Here is a 21,855-nt window from a genome sequence, read left to right as displayed (position 1 = left end):
CTGGGAAAAAAATGCAGAATACAAGAAGAGCGTGAGGAGAGGCATAAAAGGAAGAATGACCCTGGAGGAGGAGGAGGAGGAGGAGGGGGAGGACGACATGGAGATCTGGACATACCATTATCAGGGCGATCAAGTAAGTTCAACTATTCTGCATGAAACTACAATATTTACAAGTTTTCTCATACATACTATTGCAAGTTTTAATTTAATGATTAGTGTTAGCAGATATAGTTGTCCTAGAAAGTGATAAACTGTGTCAAATATGGTCTTCAATAGGGCTTCAGAGTATCAGTGGATATTTCCTGTCATATAGTACTGTAACAGAGACTTAACAGTGTTGTGTCAGGAGGAAAATGATTTTATACAAATTATAACCATAAGATTTTCATAGGGTAAATATACTACTTGTACATAAGGTACTGTGTTCAGTGTAGAAAAAATCTCAAGTTTCTGATTTGTACAGAGGATTTATGTGAAGGACAGCTGTGGTTGTCAGCTGTGTACATCATCACAAGAATGAATCTGCTGGAAAAAAAATCACATTAGTGAAGATGCATTTAAAGACAATTCTGTGTTTGGAAATTAAAGAAACTATATGTACTATTAATACTACAAAAAACTAAAATTATTACTAGACTATTTAGAATAGAGTTCTCATACTGATGTCAACGATTGCAGTGTATTGTATTGAGATGTGCTGTGAATTTATTCAGTCACAGGTCGGTAGGTCACTGTGTCATTGTCTGTGACCACCAGTGGGAGTAGTGAGTCACTGTGGGTCTCACATATGATGAGGATGACTTGGGGATGAGAAGTGGGTCAAAGTGATTTTCAGACTCTAAGAAAGAGAGAACATGACTAATAAAAGCATTCAATCAATCAATCAACCTTTATTTATAAAGCGCTTTTCATGCACAGATGCAACACAAAGTGCTTTACAGAATTAAAAACAATTACACAATAAAAACAGAATAACAATTACAAAGAAAACCCCTCCCTCCCACCCTCCATACTAGACACGCCCACACACTTACACACGCACACACATGCACACGCACACAACAGGGAGAAATGGCATGGCACTGTGGATAAAGGAAACGCCACCTTTGGGGCCGTCCACACTGGGAGGAGCCACAGGCCGTGCCATCGGGGGGACCGGCACCCAGGCCCCCCGACTCCGACAGACAGGTGGACCCCCATATCGAAGGGAGGACCCCCAGCCAGCCGGGCCAAAGGGACCCAAGGACAGTACCCCCACTAGCAGACCAGACACAGCTCCCAGTGTGGAGGACCCCCCTGAGGAAACACTGGCGTTAAAAGCTAAAAACTAAAAGCATAACATAGGACTAAGAGAATAAATAAAATAAATACAGTACCAAGAGTAAAATACGTAAGATTATAAATAAAATAGAATAGATAAAGTATCAGTGATAAATAAAACAAAATAAGAACAAGAAGAGTTTAAAAAATTAGTTAAAAGCCTGATTAAAAAGGTGTGTCTTTAATCTTCTTTTAAAAATAACAACAGTCTCTGCAGTCCTGAGGCTCTCCGGCAGGCTGTTCCACAGGTGGGGGCCATAGTGGCTAAATGCTGCCTCACCGTGGGTTTTTGTTCTGGGTTTTGGTATGGTTAAAAGGCCAGTGCCGGAGGACCTCAGGGTCCGCGAGGGTTGATATGGTAAAAGCAGATCAGATAAATAGGAGGGCGCAAGGCCGTTAAGACATTTAAAAACCAGCAAGAGAATCTTAAAATCGATCCTGAAGCGTACGGGGAGCCAATGCAGCGATTCTAAAACCGGTGTAATGTGCTCCCGCCCTCTGGTCCTTGTCAGCACGCGTGCGGCTGAGTTTTGTAGTAATTGGAGATTTAAAATACTCTTTTTGGGAAGACCAGAGAGCAGGGCATTACAGTAATCTAAGCGACAAGAAATAAAAGCATGCATTAGCACCTCCGTACTGGCCTGAGAGAGAAACGGGCGGACTCTGGCTATGTTCTTAAGGTGATAAAAACCTGTTTTTGTTATATTTTTGATATGTGAGATAAAATTCAGCTCAGAGTCAAAAATCACGCCCATATTTTTTACTGATTGTGTTGGTTTAAGATCTTTTAGTTTTGGTAAAAGTTTCTCTCTCTGGCCTTCAGGACCTATAACTAAAACCTCAGTTTTGTCCTGGTTGAGCTGTAGGAAATTCTCTGCCATCCATGACTTGATGTCTACAATGCAGTTAAAAAGGGCATCAATTGGCCCTGTGTCATCAGGAGACACGGCGATGTATAGCTGTGTATCATCAGCATTGTCATAGTTTTTCCCCAGTGGATACATCCTTAAAGCAAAAAGATGAAGCTTGGTTAAAAGTTGAAATGTTGTGATGCGAGTTTGATTTTGAAGCTTATTAGAGTATTCAGTAACTTTATTATTTTGCCGTCATTTGTTGATCCACGGTTCAGACTAAACTGTTACAACTTTGACCTTGTTTGAACAATTCAAAACGGAAACTTCAGTGCAGCTATTGACACCACAAACCATACAGAAAGAGTGTTTTGTGGTTATACTGTGGTTGTGTAGCAAAACTAATAGAGTTACTATGTAAACTAACAGCTGAGGCAGTAAATAATGTGAAGATTGTAAGACTGAGGTGTTACTTTGACTACCTGTCTTAGTGTTTAGTTGATGTAAATTCAGTGTTACGGTAATACACTCATGTGTGAACAGTGACTTTCAGTCTGTATTTAGTGTGTGATATTGTCTGTCTATTGTGAAGGTTCAGTGTGAATCTGTTGGTGGTTTTAGTAGCTGAGGGTGTATTCTGGTATGTGACTTCATCCTGCTGGTCATAATTTGGGACATCAATCTCATATGTAATGCTCAAAAATGAAATTGTATGGACTGGGTGATAAAATAATTGTACTTTTGACATTAGTGTTTGTACTGAAGACAAATATGCATACATAAACAATATATATGCACATCTAGTAGCACTGATTTATTGTATTACTGTAACCTAACTTTTTTGTCTTTCTACAGCATTATATGATGACCTAACTGTGCCAACGACCACTAACCTCTACATAAGCTGCATTAGCCCAAAGGTAAAACAGCACACTCCCTTTAATTGGTTCAGCACAGCATACAGGTGAAAATACATATCTCTTGATGTACATTTTGGTTCTTTTTCAGATGAATGAGGAGATGCTGTGTAAAGAGTTTGGTAAGTATGGTCCTCTGGCCAGTGTGAAGATCATGTGGCCCCGAACAGACGAGGAGCGCTGCAGGACATCCAACAGAGCCTTTGTGGCATTTATGACACGGAAAGACGCAGAGAGAGCCTTGGCTGCACTCGACGGTAGAGCTGACTCAGAAAAATACGTCACATTTACAGGCCACTGGAGTGCCTGTTTTGTGCTAGTGTTTCATGCTGTATGTGATTATGATGGGGTTTGTTTTGTAGGTAAAGTCATTATGGGCTTTGAAATGAAACTCGGATGGGGTAAACCAGCTCGGATTCCACCTCAGCCTCTCTATACGCCAGTGGGGGTGAGGGCGACACCGCCTCCCCCCTCTGGTCTGCCCTTCAATGCACAGCCAAGGGATCGCTTCCGCAATGACTTCACTAAGCCGCTGGGCATATCTAAAGGGGACTTTGACAAGGTAACGTGATCTCAACTCTCTGGGGTGTCTACACGTGTCTGTTTTGTTTATGTCTATTTACTATGGCTCTCATATTTTAGTGACATGTAAAGGATGTTGCACTGGACTGCTTATGTTGGTGAACTATAGCAGGAAAAGGGAAATTACAGCCTGTTCTTATACCTGTATTATGAGTTCCTTACAACAGTTTTTAGAAAAATATCAATTAAAATAAATCACTACTTTGTCATTTTATCTAACCACATTGCACTAATCTTCAGCAGGCACTGAGAATGAGATTGTATCAAAGAGTATAATTAGTATAATTTCCCAGAACCATCTGTCATTGTAAAAACCTGGCATGTTTGTTCATTCATTTCATTGACCAGCTTGTATGTGTGATGTCATTTTTTGTGATGCAGGGAAAAAAATTCCAAGTAGTAGGCTATTTTCAGTGTTAATTAAATGGTAATTATGTCTTAACTCTTTTACATAAATTAGCTTAGAAAGTGTGCAGAATTTCTAATTTGTTAAATAATTCACTGCAGTGACATAGCTGTGTCCCCCTTCCCCCATTTCACTGACTCTGAATGCCATCATCGTTTTCTATGCTGTATGTATCCTGCAGTGTTTCATCTGTACAAGTACTCACATTTTAATATTGTCACTATTTGATTTGACTTCACAAACAGACTCTGTCCGAAGCCGTAGTCAAAGTGGTTATCCCAACAGAAAGGTACACACACTCTTCTTACTACAACTGAGCAGCTGTTGTAACACACGTGTTGTTGGACAGAGGCTGTGGTGTACTGTTGTTGTATCTGTAGAGGTTGTTTTAGACAAGAAGAAGAAAAAAATAGTCTGTAACATAGAACCCAAGCTGTAAAAGTGGAGGGTTTTACATAGCTGGATATAAGCATTGTTGTTGTTGTTGTTTTTTTTTTGCATTTTTATGTCTTTCTACCGCTACCTGACTAACACCTCCTTGTTTTTTTTATATTATCTTTTATAATAGGCTTTTGTAACTATGAAGTGAGACAATAGACTTTGTTGGTGACAGTGGATAATGTTTTAGCCCCTATTCTTTTCCATGGGTTGGCTGAGACACTGCAGACCGATACAGCTAGAAGGCAGATTTATTTAATAATAACTCAGGCCAGATGACGTCACAGGTAGTGTTGTTGTTAGTGCCACAAATTCAACTACAGAAGGTACCACCGAAGACTTAGAGGAGGCAGATGAAAGTAACTGCAGTGGTAGCTCTGACACATAATCAGTAACACTGCATGAAATTACTGTTCACTGATGCTCTAGTTCAAAGACGATTCAGGCCGAAAGCCCCAATCTGCAGTCATGATCCACAGCAGCAGTTCCAAACCTTTTTATGTGACATTACTGAACCACCAAATTCAGCTCATATGGAAACTATGAAGGTTTGCATACACATCAACTTGTATCATTAGCCTACTATTTCATTTAGTCAGTTATTTTATTATTTATGGTGTCTCATTCAAAATCGTTTATTAGTGTAAATTTTTTGAATTTATCTACTATAGTTACATAATTGAATTGGTTTTTATATATTGTTAATTGCTACGTATAGTGGTAAGGGTTTTTATATGACTCATGCTGACTATCAACTTTCTAGTTTTGGTACGTTTACTACAGATCCATGTGACCAACTTGTTTTTTTCTTAACAAGTGCATAAGTTCAAGTGAAAGTACACATCACACAAAATTTAGTCAAAGCCATGTGTATCCTTTTTAATTATTTCGAAAACTTTCTGTGATTTCATGAAAAAACACACATACAAATACATTGAAATAGCCCTTTAAAATGTACAAATGCTGCTGTAAGTGCATAAACTTTGGATTGGGGCTGTCTGCTCTTAAACTGAAGTTTGCTTTGCCTTGTTACAATATGACATCTTTGACCCTTAAACTGTCCTAGCGACCCAGGAATATGAATATAAGCTGATGCAGGGTTTTGTGCAGTGAAATGTCTCCTAATTATGTCACAGCATTTTCAGGAACCCCTCTGTTCTGCAGTTTTCATGGGTCACTACTTCAGTACAAAGAGGTTTTTGAGATCTCATACTGTAACTGAAAGACAGAGGGAGGAGTGTTTTTTTTAACTCACACCTGGTCTGATACACTCTGTTTCCCCACAGGAATCTCTTATTCCTTATTCACAGGATGATAGAGTTTGTGGTGCGTGAAGGGCCCATGTTTGAAGCCATAATAATGAACAAGGAGAAAAACAACCCCGAATACAGGTAAGACGTTTTATGCAAATGATTATGTGTTGGTTATGTAAGTGGCCTTGTGGAACCCTGATGTTTTTATTTTACCATTTATGTCAGGTTTCTGTTTGACAACAAAAGCCAAGATCACGTGTACTACCGTTGGAAACTGTACTCCATCCTCCACGTAAGCAGCCGTTTTTCTGAGTTACAACTTAAGGAATTTGTTTACAGAGCACTTGTTGTAAATTATTGTCTAACGTGTGCGATTATTATGAGGTGAAGTACTGGAAGGACAGAGGAAACCTATCCACATGGATGGTTTACTATGTGTTCACATGGATTTGAGTATTGTAGCGTCATACCTGAAGTTTAGGAATAAGGAAAAGCTCTTATTTTGAGAAGCCTGATTATGCTAGGCTGGGTATTCTGAAAGAAAGCATTTTACTGTTACAGGTATGCATCTTATGCTGGCTTCTGACCTTTGCTGACAATTTATACAGGTGCTGCTTCAGCTCAGTGACATAACCAAAACACAGTGGGAGCAGCATAAGCATCTCACTCCCAGAGCAGTCGACAAATATAGTCCATACACTATATGGGCAGAAGTATTTAGACATGTTGAATTCAGGTGTTTCTTTTCTAACAGGGGTCTGGGCTACAAAACAATAATGACAAATGTAATAATATAGTTTTATCTTGTGATACATATCATTGCATTGCATTGCATTGGTTAGTTTGTTTAAATTGTTCTTTGCTTCCAAAATGGCTCCAAGATGGTTTTTACTTAATTTCTCTCAACACTGATTTTGTTTTTTGTTTGTTTTTGTTTCTCATCTATGGCTATGATATTAAATGTTCTACCTCTAAATTTCTACAATATTTTTCATGCTCTGACTGACTACTTTCTTCATAACTCACTTAGGATGAATTTGATGATTTTAGACATAAACATCAGTATTTCCTTAAAGTGTAATGGGATTTTTCCTCCTAAATGAGTCATCGATGAAAAAAATCAAAACAAAATCAGTGTTGAGAGAAATGAACTAAAAAACATTTCTGAGGTATTTTGGAAGCAAAGATAACAATTTAAACAAAACTAACCAATGCAGTGATATTTATCCCAGTATAAAACTATATTATGACATTTGTCATGATTGTTTTGTAGCCCAGACCCCTGATAGAAAACACTTAAATTCGTGTCCCAGTACTTTTGTCCATATAGTGTATATGAGGCAAGTGATTGGAATGCTGATCTATTCAAGTCTGTAGTAAACAGGTTACATGACACTGGTTTCCCAACACACAGTGGAGCAACTTGGGTCATGGTGGGAAACACTGTGTTGTAAACATGAATTGATGCCTGTGCAAACAATAACCAGGATAGTAGTATTTCCAAACTACACTGGGACATGAATAAGCAGATTTTAGTTTTCCATATAAACACCGTAAGATGAAAAAAACCCCGAATGAGCATCTTAACCAGGATACCATTTCCCATGTAAACACAATCTATTAGACCAATGTAATTTAAGTCTCTCTATGTGAGTGTCTCTGCTCCTGATTTTTAACCTCATTACAGGGAGAGTCCCCAACTGACTGGAGGACCACAGATTTCCGTATGTTTCGGGGAGGTTCACTGTGGAGGCCCCCTGTCCTAAACGACTACTCACACAGAGGTGAAGACAAACCAGAGGTGGAGGAGGGTATTACGCCTGAGGAGGAGGTGAAGAAAGGGCAGCTAAAAACAGAGTAAGTATCTTAAACTGTCATAGTCAAACAGTCACAATATGGCCACAAAATTAAACATCAACTATGTTCCTGTATTATAGACAGTTTATGATTTTAGTAGATTTTAAAAAAAAAAAAAAAAACTCACTAAAGAGAAAACATGATTCAAAAATACTTTAACTTTAAACTATAATGCCGTGTACAGGGTGTCCATTAAATCTCTTTACTATTTAACAAATGTATGACAAAAGCAAATGAATAGACAAATCTGTGAAAACTATTACAAAATGAAAAGTAGATATTGAAGTGTTTTGCGTCATTTAATACACCTCTATATGAGCAGCATTAGTTGCACAAAGCACATCCAGACGGTACTGGATTTCTTGCCATGTTGGCTGTAGCATAGCCTTATCAATGGTGGTAATGGCATCAATGATCTTTGGCTTCAGGTTGTTGATGTCCCATATCTTTGTTCGATACATGATATCTTTAACAAAACCCTTTAGAAATCTGATATCTGGTGAACGAGGTGTCCAGGGAATTGGGTCATCCCTTCCAGTCCACCAGTCTTGAAATATTTGATTTAGGAACAACATGAAGTCCTCAATGTGGTGGTGCATCATCTACCTGGAAAATGAACGTTGGTTGAAGGTCATCCAGTTGTGTTGCCACATATTCAGTCAAAAGGTCAATTAAACATTTACAGTAATCGATCTCTCATTAAAGAAAAATGGACCAATTATTCAGTTGCACATGATCCCACAATGTGATTAAAAACTTGGAACCACTGAGTACGTAGAACAGATCTGATTAACATATCTCATCAACTGCGTTTGTAATAAATGTTTTAAATTGTAAAGAGACTTTGTGGACACCCTGAATATTTAGTTACAACATTTAGAATTTCTATTGAGTAAGGCATTGTTCAGATCATTCAACAACTAAAATGTTATTTTGACTTTTAATGAATTTGGTTTAATGTATTGCCATAGTTCGCAATAACTGAATGAAATTGAGTCCATTGATCTGTCTTTTCAGACACAAACAGAGGTTGGAAACGCTGCTTAAAGAACTCACGCCACGGAGAGAAGACATTGCTGACGCGATGTTGTTTTGTCTAGAGCGAGCAGAGGCAGCGGAGGAAGTAGTAGGACTTATTACTGAGTCTTTGGCTTTGTTTCAGACGCCTCTTCAGAAGAAGGTTAGTGTTCTTTCTCAACATCTTAACGTGAAACATTACATTGTTTTTCTGTACAGCGTAGGTGATTTATTTCGTGTTTGTTCTTTCAGATTGCCAGATTGTATCTTGTGTCAGACCTGTTGCACAACTCCTGTGCCAAAGTAGCCGGTGCATCATATTATCGTAAATAGTAAGACGCTTGCCCTCATGTCGTCTTTGAACCCTCTATCAAAGTCTCTGTATCCTCTGTCTGAAAGCATTAACATCTTGTCTCTTTCTCTGTCTTTTCAGTTTTGAAGCAAAGCTAACCCAGATATTTGGTGACCTCAATGCGGCGTACAAAAACATACAAGCTAGGCTGCAGGCGGAACAGTTTAAGGTAAAGGAGTCTGTCATTGACTCACACAATGACATTTACTGAAAACAGCAACAAAAAACATGTTGGATTTTCATTTTCCATCTCTACAGCAAAAGGTCATGAGTTGCTTTAGAGCATGGGAGGAGTGGGCCATATACCCCGAGCCTTATCTAATCCACCTTCAGAATATTTTCCTGGGCTTTGCCAAAGTAGGAGAGGAGATGATGGAAACAGCAGAGGTGAACTAAATATCTGCACATCACAGACAATAACTGCATTTGTAAAATGAACAGCTATGTATATATGTTTTTAAAAAAAACTTTGCACACAAACACATGGAGTTCTGCTCTTTTCTCACAGGAGGTGTCCTCTGATCTCGATGGGGCACCGATGGATGGGGCACTTTTGGACAGAGCTGTGGATGACTTGGACGGCTGCCCCATGGGCTGGGACCCTCTGGATGGAGTCCCTGTAGATGACATCGATGGTGTTCCCTTAGGAGCTGCCATGGATGACATTGATGGGATGCCATGTGAGTCTGATATATAAAACCACTCAGATTTCAACCTGAAGGAGAATTTGTCTCACTTTGTCTGACCTGCACACAAGTTAATTAATGTACTATTGGAGATAGCAACAGCAGCAGAAATATTAGCCACTTAGGCCCACCTGGGAAAAAAAATCTACGTTTGTTTTAAGTCGCCATACTACCACGACTAAAATAGTGATTTTATTGTGCAGTTGGTGGTCTACTGCCACTTTTATCAGTTAGTTTGTTGTGTTATTGTGCAACTTGGGTGTTTAATTTGCTCAAATTCAAACTAATAAACAAACCGATTGAAGTAGCAGGAGATCCAGCACCTCCCATGTTCTGCAAGATAAAATGTATGTTTTTGTCACTGCAGTCTGGTGGCTTTGAAAGTGAACACTAGAAAAGCTTTTAGTTTCCATCAGATGGCACAGTTAACAGAGAAAGTGCTTTACAGTGTCTAAAGTACATTGCTTTGCTTCTGTGCTAGTACTGCGGAGTATTTCTCAACAATGGGGATGTGCTGACCACAATCTACTTGATCAAAATGGTTCATCAAAAAAAAAAAAAATCTGATAGTTTCTTTTGTCCTGATGCAGCTTTTCTTTTTTTTTTCCCCTCAGTGGAAGACAGCAGTGCTCTTCTCTCCAGAGTGCCTTTGTCTAAATGGGAGCAGACGAGTGATACGGGAACATTTTCTCCAGGTAACCCAGGTCACCATGTCCTCTGTATAACCCTCTAACACGCCTCTTGTGATCCTACTCATCGCTCTGTTCCTTCCACAGCCAAGCCTGAGTCTAAGTGGGACACTGTGGAGGAGCAGGACAGTGAAGATGAAGTGAATGTAAGGTAAGGCCTCCGCAGTCGGTGCAGCGTGTCAACCGTCATCAGCTGTTAAAGGCTTACGCACTGTAAACGTCAAGTCATCGTTTTCCTCTACCACCTGGCAGTAGAGTAAACCACGAGGAGGGAGGAGAGGACTCGGAGAGCGGCAGTAGTGACGACTCCAGCTCTTCATCATCCAAATATGACAGTGCAGACTTCCAGAGCTCCCTCAAGCGTTTTCAAATGTCTGAGAGCAAAAGGAAAAGGTTGAGAGAGCTGGAGGCAAGTGCACATTTTCCTCATGTAAATGTAAAACTGGATGAATTAGTCATAACTCAAACCAAACTTATATCGTCCTGCTGAATCTAAAAGTACTATTTTGGAATGTGCTTTTTTTGGTCTTGATCTGAATGTTATTTAAGTAAAAAATCAATGTCCCCACTCTTTTCAAGAAATCATATTCTGTTAAGTAGATACGTGAGGTTTGTGTCATAATACATGTAAGAATAGGTGCAGTCTGTGGCTGTAAGCAGAAGCTAATATTAACATTTGAAGTATATTATTAAATTGTTCAGTTTTCCCACTTGAGTTGTAATGTTATCCAATTTACATGTGCTTCTGCGTGAAATGTTCAGAGCACTTCCACTCATTCATAACCTACAATTTGGACACCGATATGATCCTGATCATAATTTATCCCTTTTAAGATGTAAATGTTGTTGACTTTGGGCAGTTCTAAACAACCAGCAGATCATTCTCATTTCCCGTTATACTTTTCCTCATTTTACTTTGTTTATAATTACTGGAAAATTGGTCATCTGATCATTCCAGGATTTACTTATTCATCACTTTATCGACACATAAGTAAATACTGTTGTACACGTGTAATGGCACCAAGAGGCTTGTATCAACTTCAACCTCCCCATGAGGATTGTGGGTAACACTATCTCTGACACAGGTAAAAGTAATGAAGGTCCAGGATGAACTGGAATCTGGCAAGAGACAGAGGAAGTCTGGAATGAGCATACATCAACAGGTGGAGCACTACAGGAACAAGCTGCTACAGAGGGTGTGTTCTGCATATACTGCACACATATTTAGTAACAACAGATTAATTCTTGAACTGTGTCAACCTGCGCCACCTGTAGACCAGGAAAATCATAGTCGTAGCAATTTGGATTTTACATGTTAAATCAGTATTTCTTGCCTTGTCCAACAGGAATTTGAAAAAGATGGAGAAAATAAGAGATCCACATCAAGAGAAAAGTCAAAGGATGAGAGAAAAAGAGGCGACAACGGCAGCAGAAGACGAGGGCGGAGTAGAGAGTCTGCTGAGCAGGCCCGCAAATCTGGGAGCACTTCTCCTTCAAAGCAAGTGACATTTACTTATTTTTTTTTTATCCTTGTCACAAACACAACCTCTTACCATGTGCTCCACCTTTTTTTTTTTTTGTTTTACAGGACGAGGTCTCCAAAATGGTCCAAACATTCTCACTCACCATCCCCCGATCGGAAGACACACAAGTCCAGGTCACGGTCACCACATCGCTCCCACAAGAAGAACAAGAAGAGCAAACACTGACTCTCAGCTCTGGACCCACCTTCAACTACTGTGCTGCATCTGCCTGCTGGTGTCCAATGGATGAAAAACGCACTCTTTTGCAACACAGTGCTTTTCAAAAAGGGACTGACAGCTGCTCCATTCCCTTGTTCCCAAGCAAGATTCAGCACTCTTTTGTATAATGAAGTTTGAACACTGTTACTAATTATATATATTTTGTTTTAATGTTTGTTTTTAAAAGGATAATCAGAAATGTTGCTGCAAAGCTCTGGCACTAAATAAAAACACTGATGTGATGTATGTGCGTGACCTCTCGTTTGTGACTGAACAGGAAATAAGTGATTGTTGTACTGATTAGATTTTGTTAAGGTTGATGAGCCATTTTCTAGTTTGTGTGGACTTTTATTGAGGAAATTAACAGAGCATCATTTGGTTTTGTTTACAAAAGCAGTAAGTATGCAATGTTACACAGTAAATTTACAGTTCTTTTATATAATGAAATGTGCTTTAATTGAAGAAAGAAATGTATCAAAAGTAATTACGAGCCAGTATTGGTTCAAAAAAAAAAAAAAAACATACCCAGCCCTAATCATTAGTAACCGTATACAGATTTCCTGTACCGTAGGTTCATTACCTTAAGTGTTTGATATATTTTGGACAGCTTGAGAATTTTAAGAATTTTAAAAAGCTACCTAGATTTTGTAGGCACAAATAACAGGTAAAGGACATATCAAACCACCTATTTTCAACAACTGTTAAATCATTTACACACAAGACACATTTAGATTTGTGACTCACAATTAGGACAGTGTCTTGCGATTTGTGGGAGTTACCTTCGAAATGTAGGACTAGAACATACTAGTAAGGTGCCCATACTATTATAATTTACCTCCAAACTAAACTCGCTCCTGACCATACTTTTTTAAATGTACATTTCTAAACAGATTCAGGATCTGTTCAGACCACACAGTTGGCTGCTTTTAATGCCAAACAGTTCACAGTTGCTTGGTATTAAAGATAAAAAATAGAAATATGACAGGGAGTCCCATGTCTTTCCACAGTCCATAGTTCACCCAGTCCCTCTTTCTTTTAAGGGTCCCTGTTCTCCTGAAAAAGCTACAGACAGCTCTTGGTTTCAGAGCAATAACCGTTAGGTAGTTGGATGCGTTCAGATCACTTCTGACAGGCTGTTCTTCACCTTCAGGACCGGTCAGCCTTGGACAGGTCTGAACACAGGGAGCTGACGACCTCTGAAGTGCTCAGTACTTTTTAACATTGATGAAGACTTTGATGGCTCCAGTGAAGTCAGCAGAGAGAAGAACCTCTGTGTGATCCGTCTTCAGGGCTCCTGTAAGTGACAACACTGTTAAAATGACTGAAAAAGCAGCCATGTCTGTCCGTATGATTCAACACAAGACGCCCGGAAACTTCATGTACCTGAGGGGATAGTTTCAGAATCTGTGGAGTCCAGACTCTTGCACTCTGCCTCAGGTTTCTCTGCCCCGGTCTCTTGTGGAACAATGAGGCCTGGGTGGGGCGCGAAAATGGCGGAGGTGACCACTGCGTTGTGAGCTGAAAAAGAAGTAGACCTTTAGTAACAGTACAGACAAAGGGAATACAGTAATTTACTTCTGAATATGAAAGCAGATTTTCAGTCAGTAAATAGCACAGGTACCTTTAATCCCTTCCCAGAAGTCATTGCGGTCCCGTCGTACAGATGTGAATTTGCTCAGGTCATGGTATGTGCTCCAGATGTAGACATATTTATCCTCTGAGCCACTCACAATGAAGGAGTAGTCATGGCTGCAGGAAAACAGTGCAGTGATGAATTAGCTTTTACTTTTATGTATGGAAATGTAAAGAGGTCACAGTCATATCCCTTTAACTATGTGACTGGCAATGTTGGTCCTGTCTGTGATTGTGACAGAACTACTAAAATCTCATGGATTTGAGATTATGATTAACTGTAATACAGATGATTATGATCAATGATTCAATGAGTTTAAGCTCAAACAGAGGTGTAAGTGATGAAAATATGGTGTTTGTTTTGTATTAAAGGTGAATAAAAACTTCTCTATCCATTATACAAGGTAAATAACAGGGCTAGTTTTGTATAATTGCATAATTTCTTGTTACATCCTCACCTGAAACTAGCTTTAATCTGACTGCTACTGTTGACGTAACCCTTATATTTCATCGACAGAGATAGATCCCTCAGATCGTAAAGGCGAATGCGGGAATCATTTGAGGTCACCAAAATCTAAAGGGAAACAGTGACAGATTGTTACTGAAGTCTAAAAACAGAAATATGTTATTTAATATTCTGTTTATTTATTTCATTACCTTATTCTCTCCAGGCAGAGGTTCAATCCCAGTGATTTTGCGTCCGACTTTGTTCCTGCCTCTGGTGGACCTCACATGAATTTGGGTGTGGTATTTCAGGCGCTGTGGAAAAATAATATATAGTACAATGGCCAACAAAACGTAACTATATACAAGCACAATCTTTATCTGATTCATTACCCCGCCCCCAGAAGGGAGGCAAGGGGTACTGTTTTTGATTCGGTTTCTTGGTTTGTTAACACTCTAGCAGTAAAAGTATTGGTTGAATTCATACCAAATTGGGTTTATAGATTGCCAGTGACCCAGAATAGATGTGATTACATTTTGGGAAAAGTAAGTCAAAGTTAAATTTTTTATGAATTTTAAAATCTTTTTTTTTCCTCCGTTTTCTTATGATGGGCGAAATTTCAAACAACTATAAAAACATCAATTTTGTTTCAATTTACTTCAAACTTGGCACATATATAGAGGCAACTGATATGCTGACATCAGCACACACATAGACATGATGACATCAGCTGGATCGATACCAAAATAAGATACAATACGTGCGAGGGGCGGGGTTTGTTGCACCTGGCACCACTTGTTTTGACAGCATTCATTTTGATTCATTTAATTAATCTTGGTAACAAAGTTGAAAATAACTTGACAAAAACTCATTCTAAGGTGCTACTCTAGCACAAAGAAGTACTACCACTTAATACCTCTGTGTCGTAGAAGATGCATCTGCCGTCATAGGTGCCGATCACAGCATATTTCCCATTTTGACAGAAATTGGCAGCAGTGATGAGCCGTGTTTGCCCATCCACCTCATTCCACAGCGCCACCTTCTTGTCAGGAATGTTCCATAACCGTAGCTTGCCGTCAAGGGATCCACTTAAGAAGTATCTATCATCCTGCATATCAAAAACACTTTACTATAATGCAGTCACTGAGCCAAAACAAAATAGATATATTCACACTGAAGATGTAATGCAAGGTGACTGGGCTTACTCTGGGATGGAAAGCAATGGCCGTGACAAAATCGATGTGTTGAAAGCAGCAGAGACACTCTCTCCTGGATATGTGCCACAGTCTGACTGTTTTGTCCATGGAAGAGGAGAGCAGGAAAAAATTCTACAATGACAGGCAATAATTGAATTAGTAAAAAGACAGATAAAACCAGATCTTAAGATGAGTGATGACATGGAAAGGGAAATCACACCTTTGACCAGGACAAGTCTAAAAGATCAGCTGTATGACCTTTGTACTTGCAAAAGGGGACTTGACGAAAAGGGGCATTCCTATCTTCTGTGTCTGGATCTTCTGGAACACAACTTGCCTAAAACAATAGGACGATAAGTTTTATTTTATCCACGGGATGTAAGATGTTCTACACACCATCAGAACAAAAATTAATCATCCAGTTGTGTTATTTGTGGTGATATCAGAGGAGACATTTACCCCCGGATCTGTGTCAGATTTAGAAGAGCATAAACTTTCCTGAGAGGGAGAAGGTGAAACTCGACCTGGTAGAAAAACAAAACAATACAAATCTTAGTAATGAAGCTGGAGTAGAGTATTATCTTTAAATAAATTGTTTTATAATGTGCTGTCCTTCTCAATTCATCTGTCACTACACATATTGCTGTTTTTTATTACCTAACTAATAGTTACGGATGTGAATGAGAGATTTCTGCTATAATCTGGCATGTTTCCATCTTGTATTATTCAAATTCCGATGTTCATCCTTGTGCACTATCCTTATTAAATAAACAAATAAATGAAATGCTTATGTGGTTACCTTCAGTGTTGTACTTCAATCTCATGTTATTGAAGTAGTCAAAGGCAGTTTTTAAGACCCAGATACGAACGACATTATCCTGGCCTGCGGTTGCCAGCAGCCTCCCACAATGAGAGAACTTCATGGTCCAAACAGCCCCCTGAGGATGACACAATGTCAACACTCAACAAATATGTAAACACTGAAGAACTTTTTTCCAATAAATGAACAAAAAAAAATGTTTGTACCATGTGCTCTCCACTCAGGTCTTGCACAACCTTGATCTGATCAAAGTCAAAGGGACCCTTGAAGCTGTGTGCTGCCTTGAATTTAGCAGGTCGGGTGTACGGCATACCCTCATCATCACTAGACGACGGGTCATCCTGATCTGTATGGAACACTGACACAACCACAAACAAAACAACTGAGGCTGTGTTCTTTAGCAGCTCCAGATCTCAGTGTTAGATAGACGCAGAGGAGGTTTTAAAATGTCATCAGGATGTCTACATGTATAAGGCCCTTAGATTTAATGTTTTTCAAGGTCAGTTTTCAAACAACTATCTTATATCCTGAAAGGCATGTATTATTTAACTCTAATTACGTTCTTGAGTAATTTTAATCTATATTTTGCCAAGTGAAAAGACAGCATCACACAGTAGTAGTTTTAAAGCTTTATTTCATCAAAAATGTTGATTTAGAGGCACAAAAGCTTGATGGTCTTTAAAAGATAGATGGTTGGGACAAATAAGACTTTGTAAAGTCAAACTGAGGACAATCTCATGACTTCTGAGGCCTAATATCGAAACAACTTGGCAATTTAATTACTTTTCCTATATAAGCCAATGAATGCAACTTAAATATGAAGCATCTTCATGGTCATGGAATCTTTGCTTCTGTACAAATATGTGAAATTCTTTTACCTTCATCACGCACACTTTTCACTTTGTTCACTGCCTTCTCTCCGTATTCCTCTGCCAGATGCTTGGCTTTCTTCACAGACTTTCCCAGGAATTTTTTAAACTGGGTCCTAGTGAGTAATGTGGTTGGAAGGTGGATGACTATATTAGACCCAATGATGGAAAAAAACCAAAGACGTTAGAGTAGCAACAAGACAATATATAAAAAGCCACCAATCCTTACGTTTTCTGTTTCAGTTTTCCACCATCTGTGTCTGCCAGTGGAGCCTGAGTTTTGTCATCGTCATCTGACTGTGCTGCATCATTCCTAAGGAAGAAAAATACAACTACTACAGTATACAGGCTTATATATAACCACTTCCTCTAGAAAAAATAGCCACAGTATTATAACTTCAAAACCTATAACTTCACCTAACAGATAAAACATTTTCTACTTACGTAATATATTCCTTGGTTCTCCTCATGATATGCAGAGTGAGAGGGTTAATCCCAGCAGGGAGTTTCTCTTCTGCCTGGATTAGAGGAATCTCCTCCCCAGTGTCCAGATTCTTGATCATCACACTGGCCAGGATTTCCTGTTTTTAAGATAGTATGCAAGTAAGCATTTTGTTCAGAAGATTGGTGAAAGGAATGTGCAAAGGTTGGGTGATGGCTTGGAGTCAAACTGATTACAGCCAATAAAAACAAGCACATGGGGTCTCTTACTTCATCTGTCAGTTCTCTACCAGAGTTGGAACGTGGACGTTGAGGACCTGGGGTTTGTGCTCCACTCTGAGATGAGGCCTGCTCATCCTCATTCTCCTAAAACAAAAAAAAAAAGAAAACAAGCAATGACAGAAGTGAAGTTTTTTGTATGCTGGTGATATAATTTTTAGATGAGGTAAGCACTGGCACCAAAAAGGGCTCAGCCTGCACTTACTTGTGCTGTCACCACCTTGTCCCCACTAGTGGCACTAGCCAGATCCAGGGAATGCTGCAGCTCTTTGGTTAGACTCCTCACGGTGCTGCTAGGAGACACCAGTCCAGAGGGTTCCAGCACATCAGCACTGACTGGGCTGACAGCAGACACTGAGGATACAGTGAAAACAAAATACAATGCTTAGTCACACAAGTATATACACCTTGTGCTTGTAAAAAAACATAATGAAATCTGCCCTCTGCATGGTTAAACCTTAAAGTGGATGAATATGGGCGAGAATTTGCACTAAGCATCTGTTTTACCAAGCTATAAAAAGCGTTAACCTCACTGTGTGCCCAATAAAGTCACACCTATTTGTATTTCTCTTCTGTACAAAAAAACATACCTCAGTAATCGGAAATACTGACCAAATCTATTTGCTACTTGCCTGTTAATCACTCACAATTTCAACTGATCACTACAAGTAAACCAAAGACAAATGTGTGGTTTATGGTCTGAAAACTATACCTTGTGGTTACAAATCCAGCAATATTTAACACTTTACAATGTACTCTCAAACTATGTTACAACATACAAAAATGTTGTACAACATGCAATTAGCGTCGCTCTACCTTCAAGTCCACTTGGCCTCAGAGCGTCCTGGGACTTCCTAGAAGGTAGACTCTGCCAAGATGGTGGTGGCGGCCTTGGTGGGGGACCTCCACTGGGCGGGGGTGGTCGTGAGGGAGGAGGCTTCTTGGTGCTGGCTACGATGTCTGGTTCCACTGTGAATTGCCGTGGTGGTTTTGTTGGCCCAGAGGGATCAGAGTCCAACTGCCTGTCTGTGAGTGGAACCTGGTCTAAGATGTCCGCAGGTCTCTGTTCCCCTTCTGCAACCCCAAGAGCTCCATTGGGCTGTCTTAATGTGCTGGTGATATCTGGGGGCTGAACATGCTCTGGTGACCCTACCAAAGGCCCAGGGAAATCTGAGGGTTCAGGTGCAGACACAGAGCATGCTCCATTTGTTGCTGCACTTTCCTGTTGTTCCTCTTGTCTCCCGACAGGCTGAGGTTCAACAGCTGGCTCTGCTAGCGCCACAGGAACTTCCTGAGCATTATTCTCTTCCGTTGGCTCCGGGTCTGCTTTTACGTCAACATTTAGCTGATCCAACAGCTGAGCCACCTCACCAACACTTCCCTTTTGACTCTCCTCAATGATACTATCAATGATCTATGAGGAAGAGATGAAACTGTTAAATGTAATAATGAGGGAACTGTCATAAAAGTTCCCATTGTACAGCTGAAACATGTCAGTATTTTTGGGGGGCAGTTATACATAAAGAATTAAGATTCAAATGAACCTGGATGCTATAGCAAAGAATACACTGCAGGATATTTCTACTACGCATAACAGCATATGTGTTCTGCTAAATTTAAATTCTGATGACATTTTCTTCATGCACTAACAACTAATGACAACATCACTATGTTGTACTTTTATTATACATAATGTAAATAACAAAATATGAAGAAAACACTCTGATCTTGCCATTTTATCAGCCAGCCGTACAGAAACCAATGAGAGCATAAACCTACCTGTAGGGAATCGTCTTGTTGAGTGGCAGCTGTGGCCAGTCCACAGGGCACATCTTGAACAGCGTTTACTGATCTCTGTAGCTGTTAACAAAAAAGTGAGAACATTAACCTTGGTGGCAAAGTCAAATTGCAGCTTTGATCAAAATCAAGACATGTATATCTCAATGTATGACTTAAATCTAAACTCAAGAAATTCAAGTTAAAGAATAGTTCCAAAACTTAACCAAAAATACCAAAACGTAACCAAAGACTAAGTATTTTCAAAAGTTTTTCAATCAGCTGAGTTTTGAAATGGCGTTTGGCTCCAACCTGTAATGTAACTGTACATTGTAAATAAAGTCATGGACAAGGGTTTGATGCAGTTCTCTTTTTCTGCTGAGTCAGCGTTTTTAGTCACCTTTGCTTATTGTTGGTTATAGGGTGAACACAGGTCTTTTTAGCACATTTCACTGCAGAAACCAATTCAACAACAGTTAAAGTTAAAACAGTTCTTATTTGGATATTATCAAATATAATTTGCACGTTGCAATCGTTGGCGTGAGAACAGCAGGCAGAGCAATGAGGACAGATGACTCATTTCCATTTCATTTGCATTTTCCTAACTGTCGGCAGACAGACATTTAAATACATTTCTAGGGCTCTCGAGTCAAATAAAAGTCATTGTAGCTAACACTAAAATATTTGCAACAGTTACTGTGATTAGGTGCTACTTCGAAACAAAGCAACTATGAGCACTGCCATAAACTTTAAAATGCTAAGATTGAAATTGTAGAGCACTTTAAGTACAGTATAACTCTAATAGGTTTATTGAATTATATATCTAAAGGGCTTGCAAACAAATTATAAACACTGCCTAGATATCTACCAAATATTCATCAAATCAAATTTTCTTTTTGGTCCTTAGTTAACAGAGTAAGAGTGACTCTTAGAACACTGACACAGATATGGCTTTGGTTCAAAGGAAACTGGGTTTAGACAAACATACCTGAGGTGAAGGAATGACAAACTTTGCAGGTGACCTAAAAACAACACAAAGGGAACAGTTCAGATAATGTATTTATAGCCCGTATCTAAGATATAGTTACAATTTAGCCCCAACTAAATCCTTCAATGTGCAACATTTATATGGCTGAAGGACAGAAATAATTTTGAACCTAAAATTAACAGTTTTTCAGATCATTATTAACTAAACCAAGGATGGAACAAACACCTTGTTTTTAGGTGTAAAAATGTACTGTAACTATAACGTGCACAACTGGATCAGGCCAAAATCTCTCTTTTGTGTGATAGAGGTTATCAAAGTTGGGTAAGCATAATTCTTTTGAACATGCTGTACCCGTCAAACTAAGTGATTATCACTGATGTACATGATATTTACAGAGAGGCGTTCAAGTGTGTATGTCTGTTCAAGGCACCAGCCACTTGACACTGTGTAAATCAAGCATAAAAAACCTCTGGTCTACATGTTACTGATTAAATCACATTAGGCTTGGCTACTTTTTAATCACCATAAATTTGACAGCATTTGACTTGTATTGACACTCTGCCCTCGATCCAAACAACCAACTCCCATATTTACAAGAGACATACTGGGGTGAGAGAGCGCTGGCTTTAATGGGTAATTATCGATCTAGGTAGAGTTTGTCTTTAATAAACAGTTCTATTGTCCCAGCACTTCAGTAGTTAGTTGTATCATGTGACTTAAGTGTGACTTAACCGTGTACTTTCACCACAGCAAAACAGAACCGAATACCTTTCTGCTCATTATGCTACTGGAGTCAGTATTAACTTGGTAAGAAACTTGTAAAACAAGCAATGTACCTGATAACACCGTTTTGATCTTACGTAAAATAAAGTAACAAAAAGGAGAAATGGAGTTTGCTTACACTTTAGGTAGGGGGTAAATTCACGTCTTCTGGAGCATCATAGAATTCCTCTGTGTCACTTGTGTCAGACGCCATGCTAACCCGAATTTAGCTCACCAGCTAGTCCAAGTTAGTCGCCAGGCAGCTATCTAAAAGCCTAACCTGCGAATGATTCAAATGTTACATACATGCGCTTGGCTATCTATTTTCTCCTTTTCTTGTGTCAATTTTATGATCACAAAGGTCTCGGCCCCAGCTTCGCCAAACAACCACTTTCCTGTGTGAACGTCACGCCATAACGTTACTGTTTCGTTAGCCTACTGCTAAGCTAACAGCCGATAACTGGTCGTATGACTGACACCTACAGCTAACTAGCGCTGTACAGTCTTTCAGTCCCGTCTCGGTCTACGCAGAATGGT

General features: G+C 39.3%; 2 protein-coding genes across 6 annotated transcripts in view; one reads left to right on the top strand and one right to left on the bottom strand.

The window, feature by feature from the left end:
* The window catches only part of LOC115432838 (U2 snRNP-associated SURP motif-containing protein), a 15,107-nt gene extending 2,753 nt beyond the window's left edge, over window positions 1–12,354 (top strand). For 3 of the 5 annotated variants that reach the window (XM_030153872.1, XM_030153871.1, XM_030153873.1), the window contains exons 6-24: window positions 18–133; window positions 3,027–3,091; window positions 3,180–3,345; window positions 3,451–3,650; window positions 4,322–4,365; window positions 5,801–5,905; window positions 5,993–6,059; window positions 7,455–7,624; window positions 8,642–8,804; window positions 8,894–8,973; window positions 9,075–9,162; window positions 9,252–9,380; window positions 9,502–9,673; window positions 10,294–10,374; window positions 10,456–10,519; window positions 10,618–10,777; window positions 11,454–11,564; window positions 11,715–11,866; window positions 11,957–12,354. In XM_030153872.1, coding sequence (XP_030009732.1) covers window positions 18–133; window positions 3,027–3,091; window positions 3,180–3,345; window positions 3,451–3,650; window positions 4,322–4,365; window positions 5,801–5,905; window positions 5,993–6,059; window positions 7,455–7,624; window positions 8,642–8,804; window positions 8,894–8,973; window positions 9,075–9,162; window positions 9,252–9,380; window positions 9,502–9,673; window positions 10,294–10,374; window positions 10,456–10,519; window positions 10,618–10,777; window positions 11,454–11,564; window positions 11,715–11,866; window positions 11,957–12,077 — 2,254 coding nt within the window. In that variant the 3' untranslated portion in view covers window positions 12,078–12,354. The remainder of the gene's footprint in view (window positions 1–17; window positions 134–3,026; window positions 3,092–3,179; window positions 3,346–3,450; window positions 3,651–4,321; window positions 4,366–5,800; window positions 5,906–5,992; window positions 6,060–7,454; window positions 7,625–8,641; window positions 8,805–8,893; window positions 8,974–9,074; window positions 9,163–9,251; window positions 9,381–9,501; window positions 9,674–10,293; window positions 10,375–10,455; window positions 10,520–10,617; window positions 10,778–11,453; window positions 11,565–11,714; window positions 11,867–11,956) is intronic. The other 2 variants (XM_030153875.1, XM_030153874.1) reach the window with 2 other exon arrangements.
* Window positions 12,355–12,437: 83 nt separating this feature from the next.
* wdr44 (WD repeat domain 44) lies at window positions 12,438–21,477 on the bottom strand (the record flags this gene model as incomplete). The annotated part of the gene is made up of 20 exons (XM_030153482.1): window positions 12,438–13,404; window positions 13,494–13,628; window positions 13,732–13,859; window positions 14,201–14,316; window positions 14,400–14,501; window positions 15,104–15,295; window positions 15,393–15,515; window positions 15,604–15,720; window positions 15,843–15,907; window positions 16,183–16,321; window positions 16,410–16,561; window positions 17,082–17,188; window positions 17,302–17,385; window positions 17,517–17,653; window positions 17,784–17,879; window positions 17,998–18,146; window positions 18,609–19,206; window positions 19,572–19,652; window positions 20,557–20,590; window positions 21,458–21,477. Coding segments are annotated over 20 exons (2,664 nt in total), but the record flags the coding sequence as incomplete, so codon positions are not given.
* Between the last annotated feature and the right edge of the window lie 378 nt (window positions 21,478–21,855).

This window comes from Sphaeramia orbicularis, chromosome 14 (genome assembly GCF_902148855.1).
Source record: "Sphaeramia orbicularis chromosome 14, fSphaOr1.1, whole genome shotgun sequence".
NCBI lineage: Eukaryota > Metazoa > Chordata > Actinopteri > Kurtiformes > Apogonidae > Sphaeramia > Sphaeramia orbicularis.
Note: the sequence above shows the minus strand (reverse complement) of the source record. Positions and strands in the feature narration are given on the sequence as shown.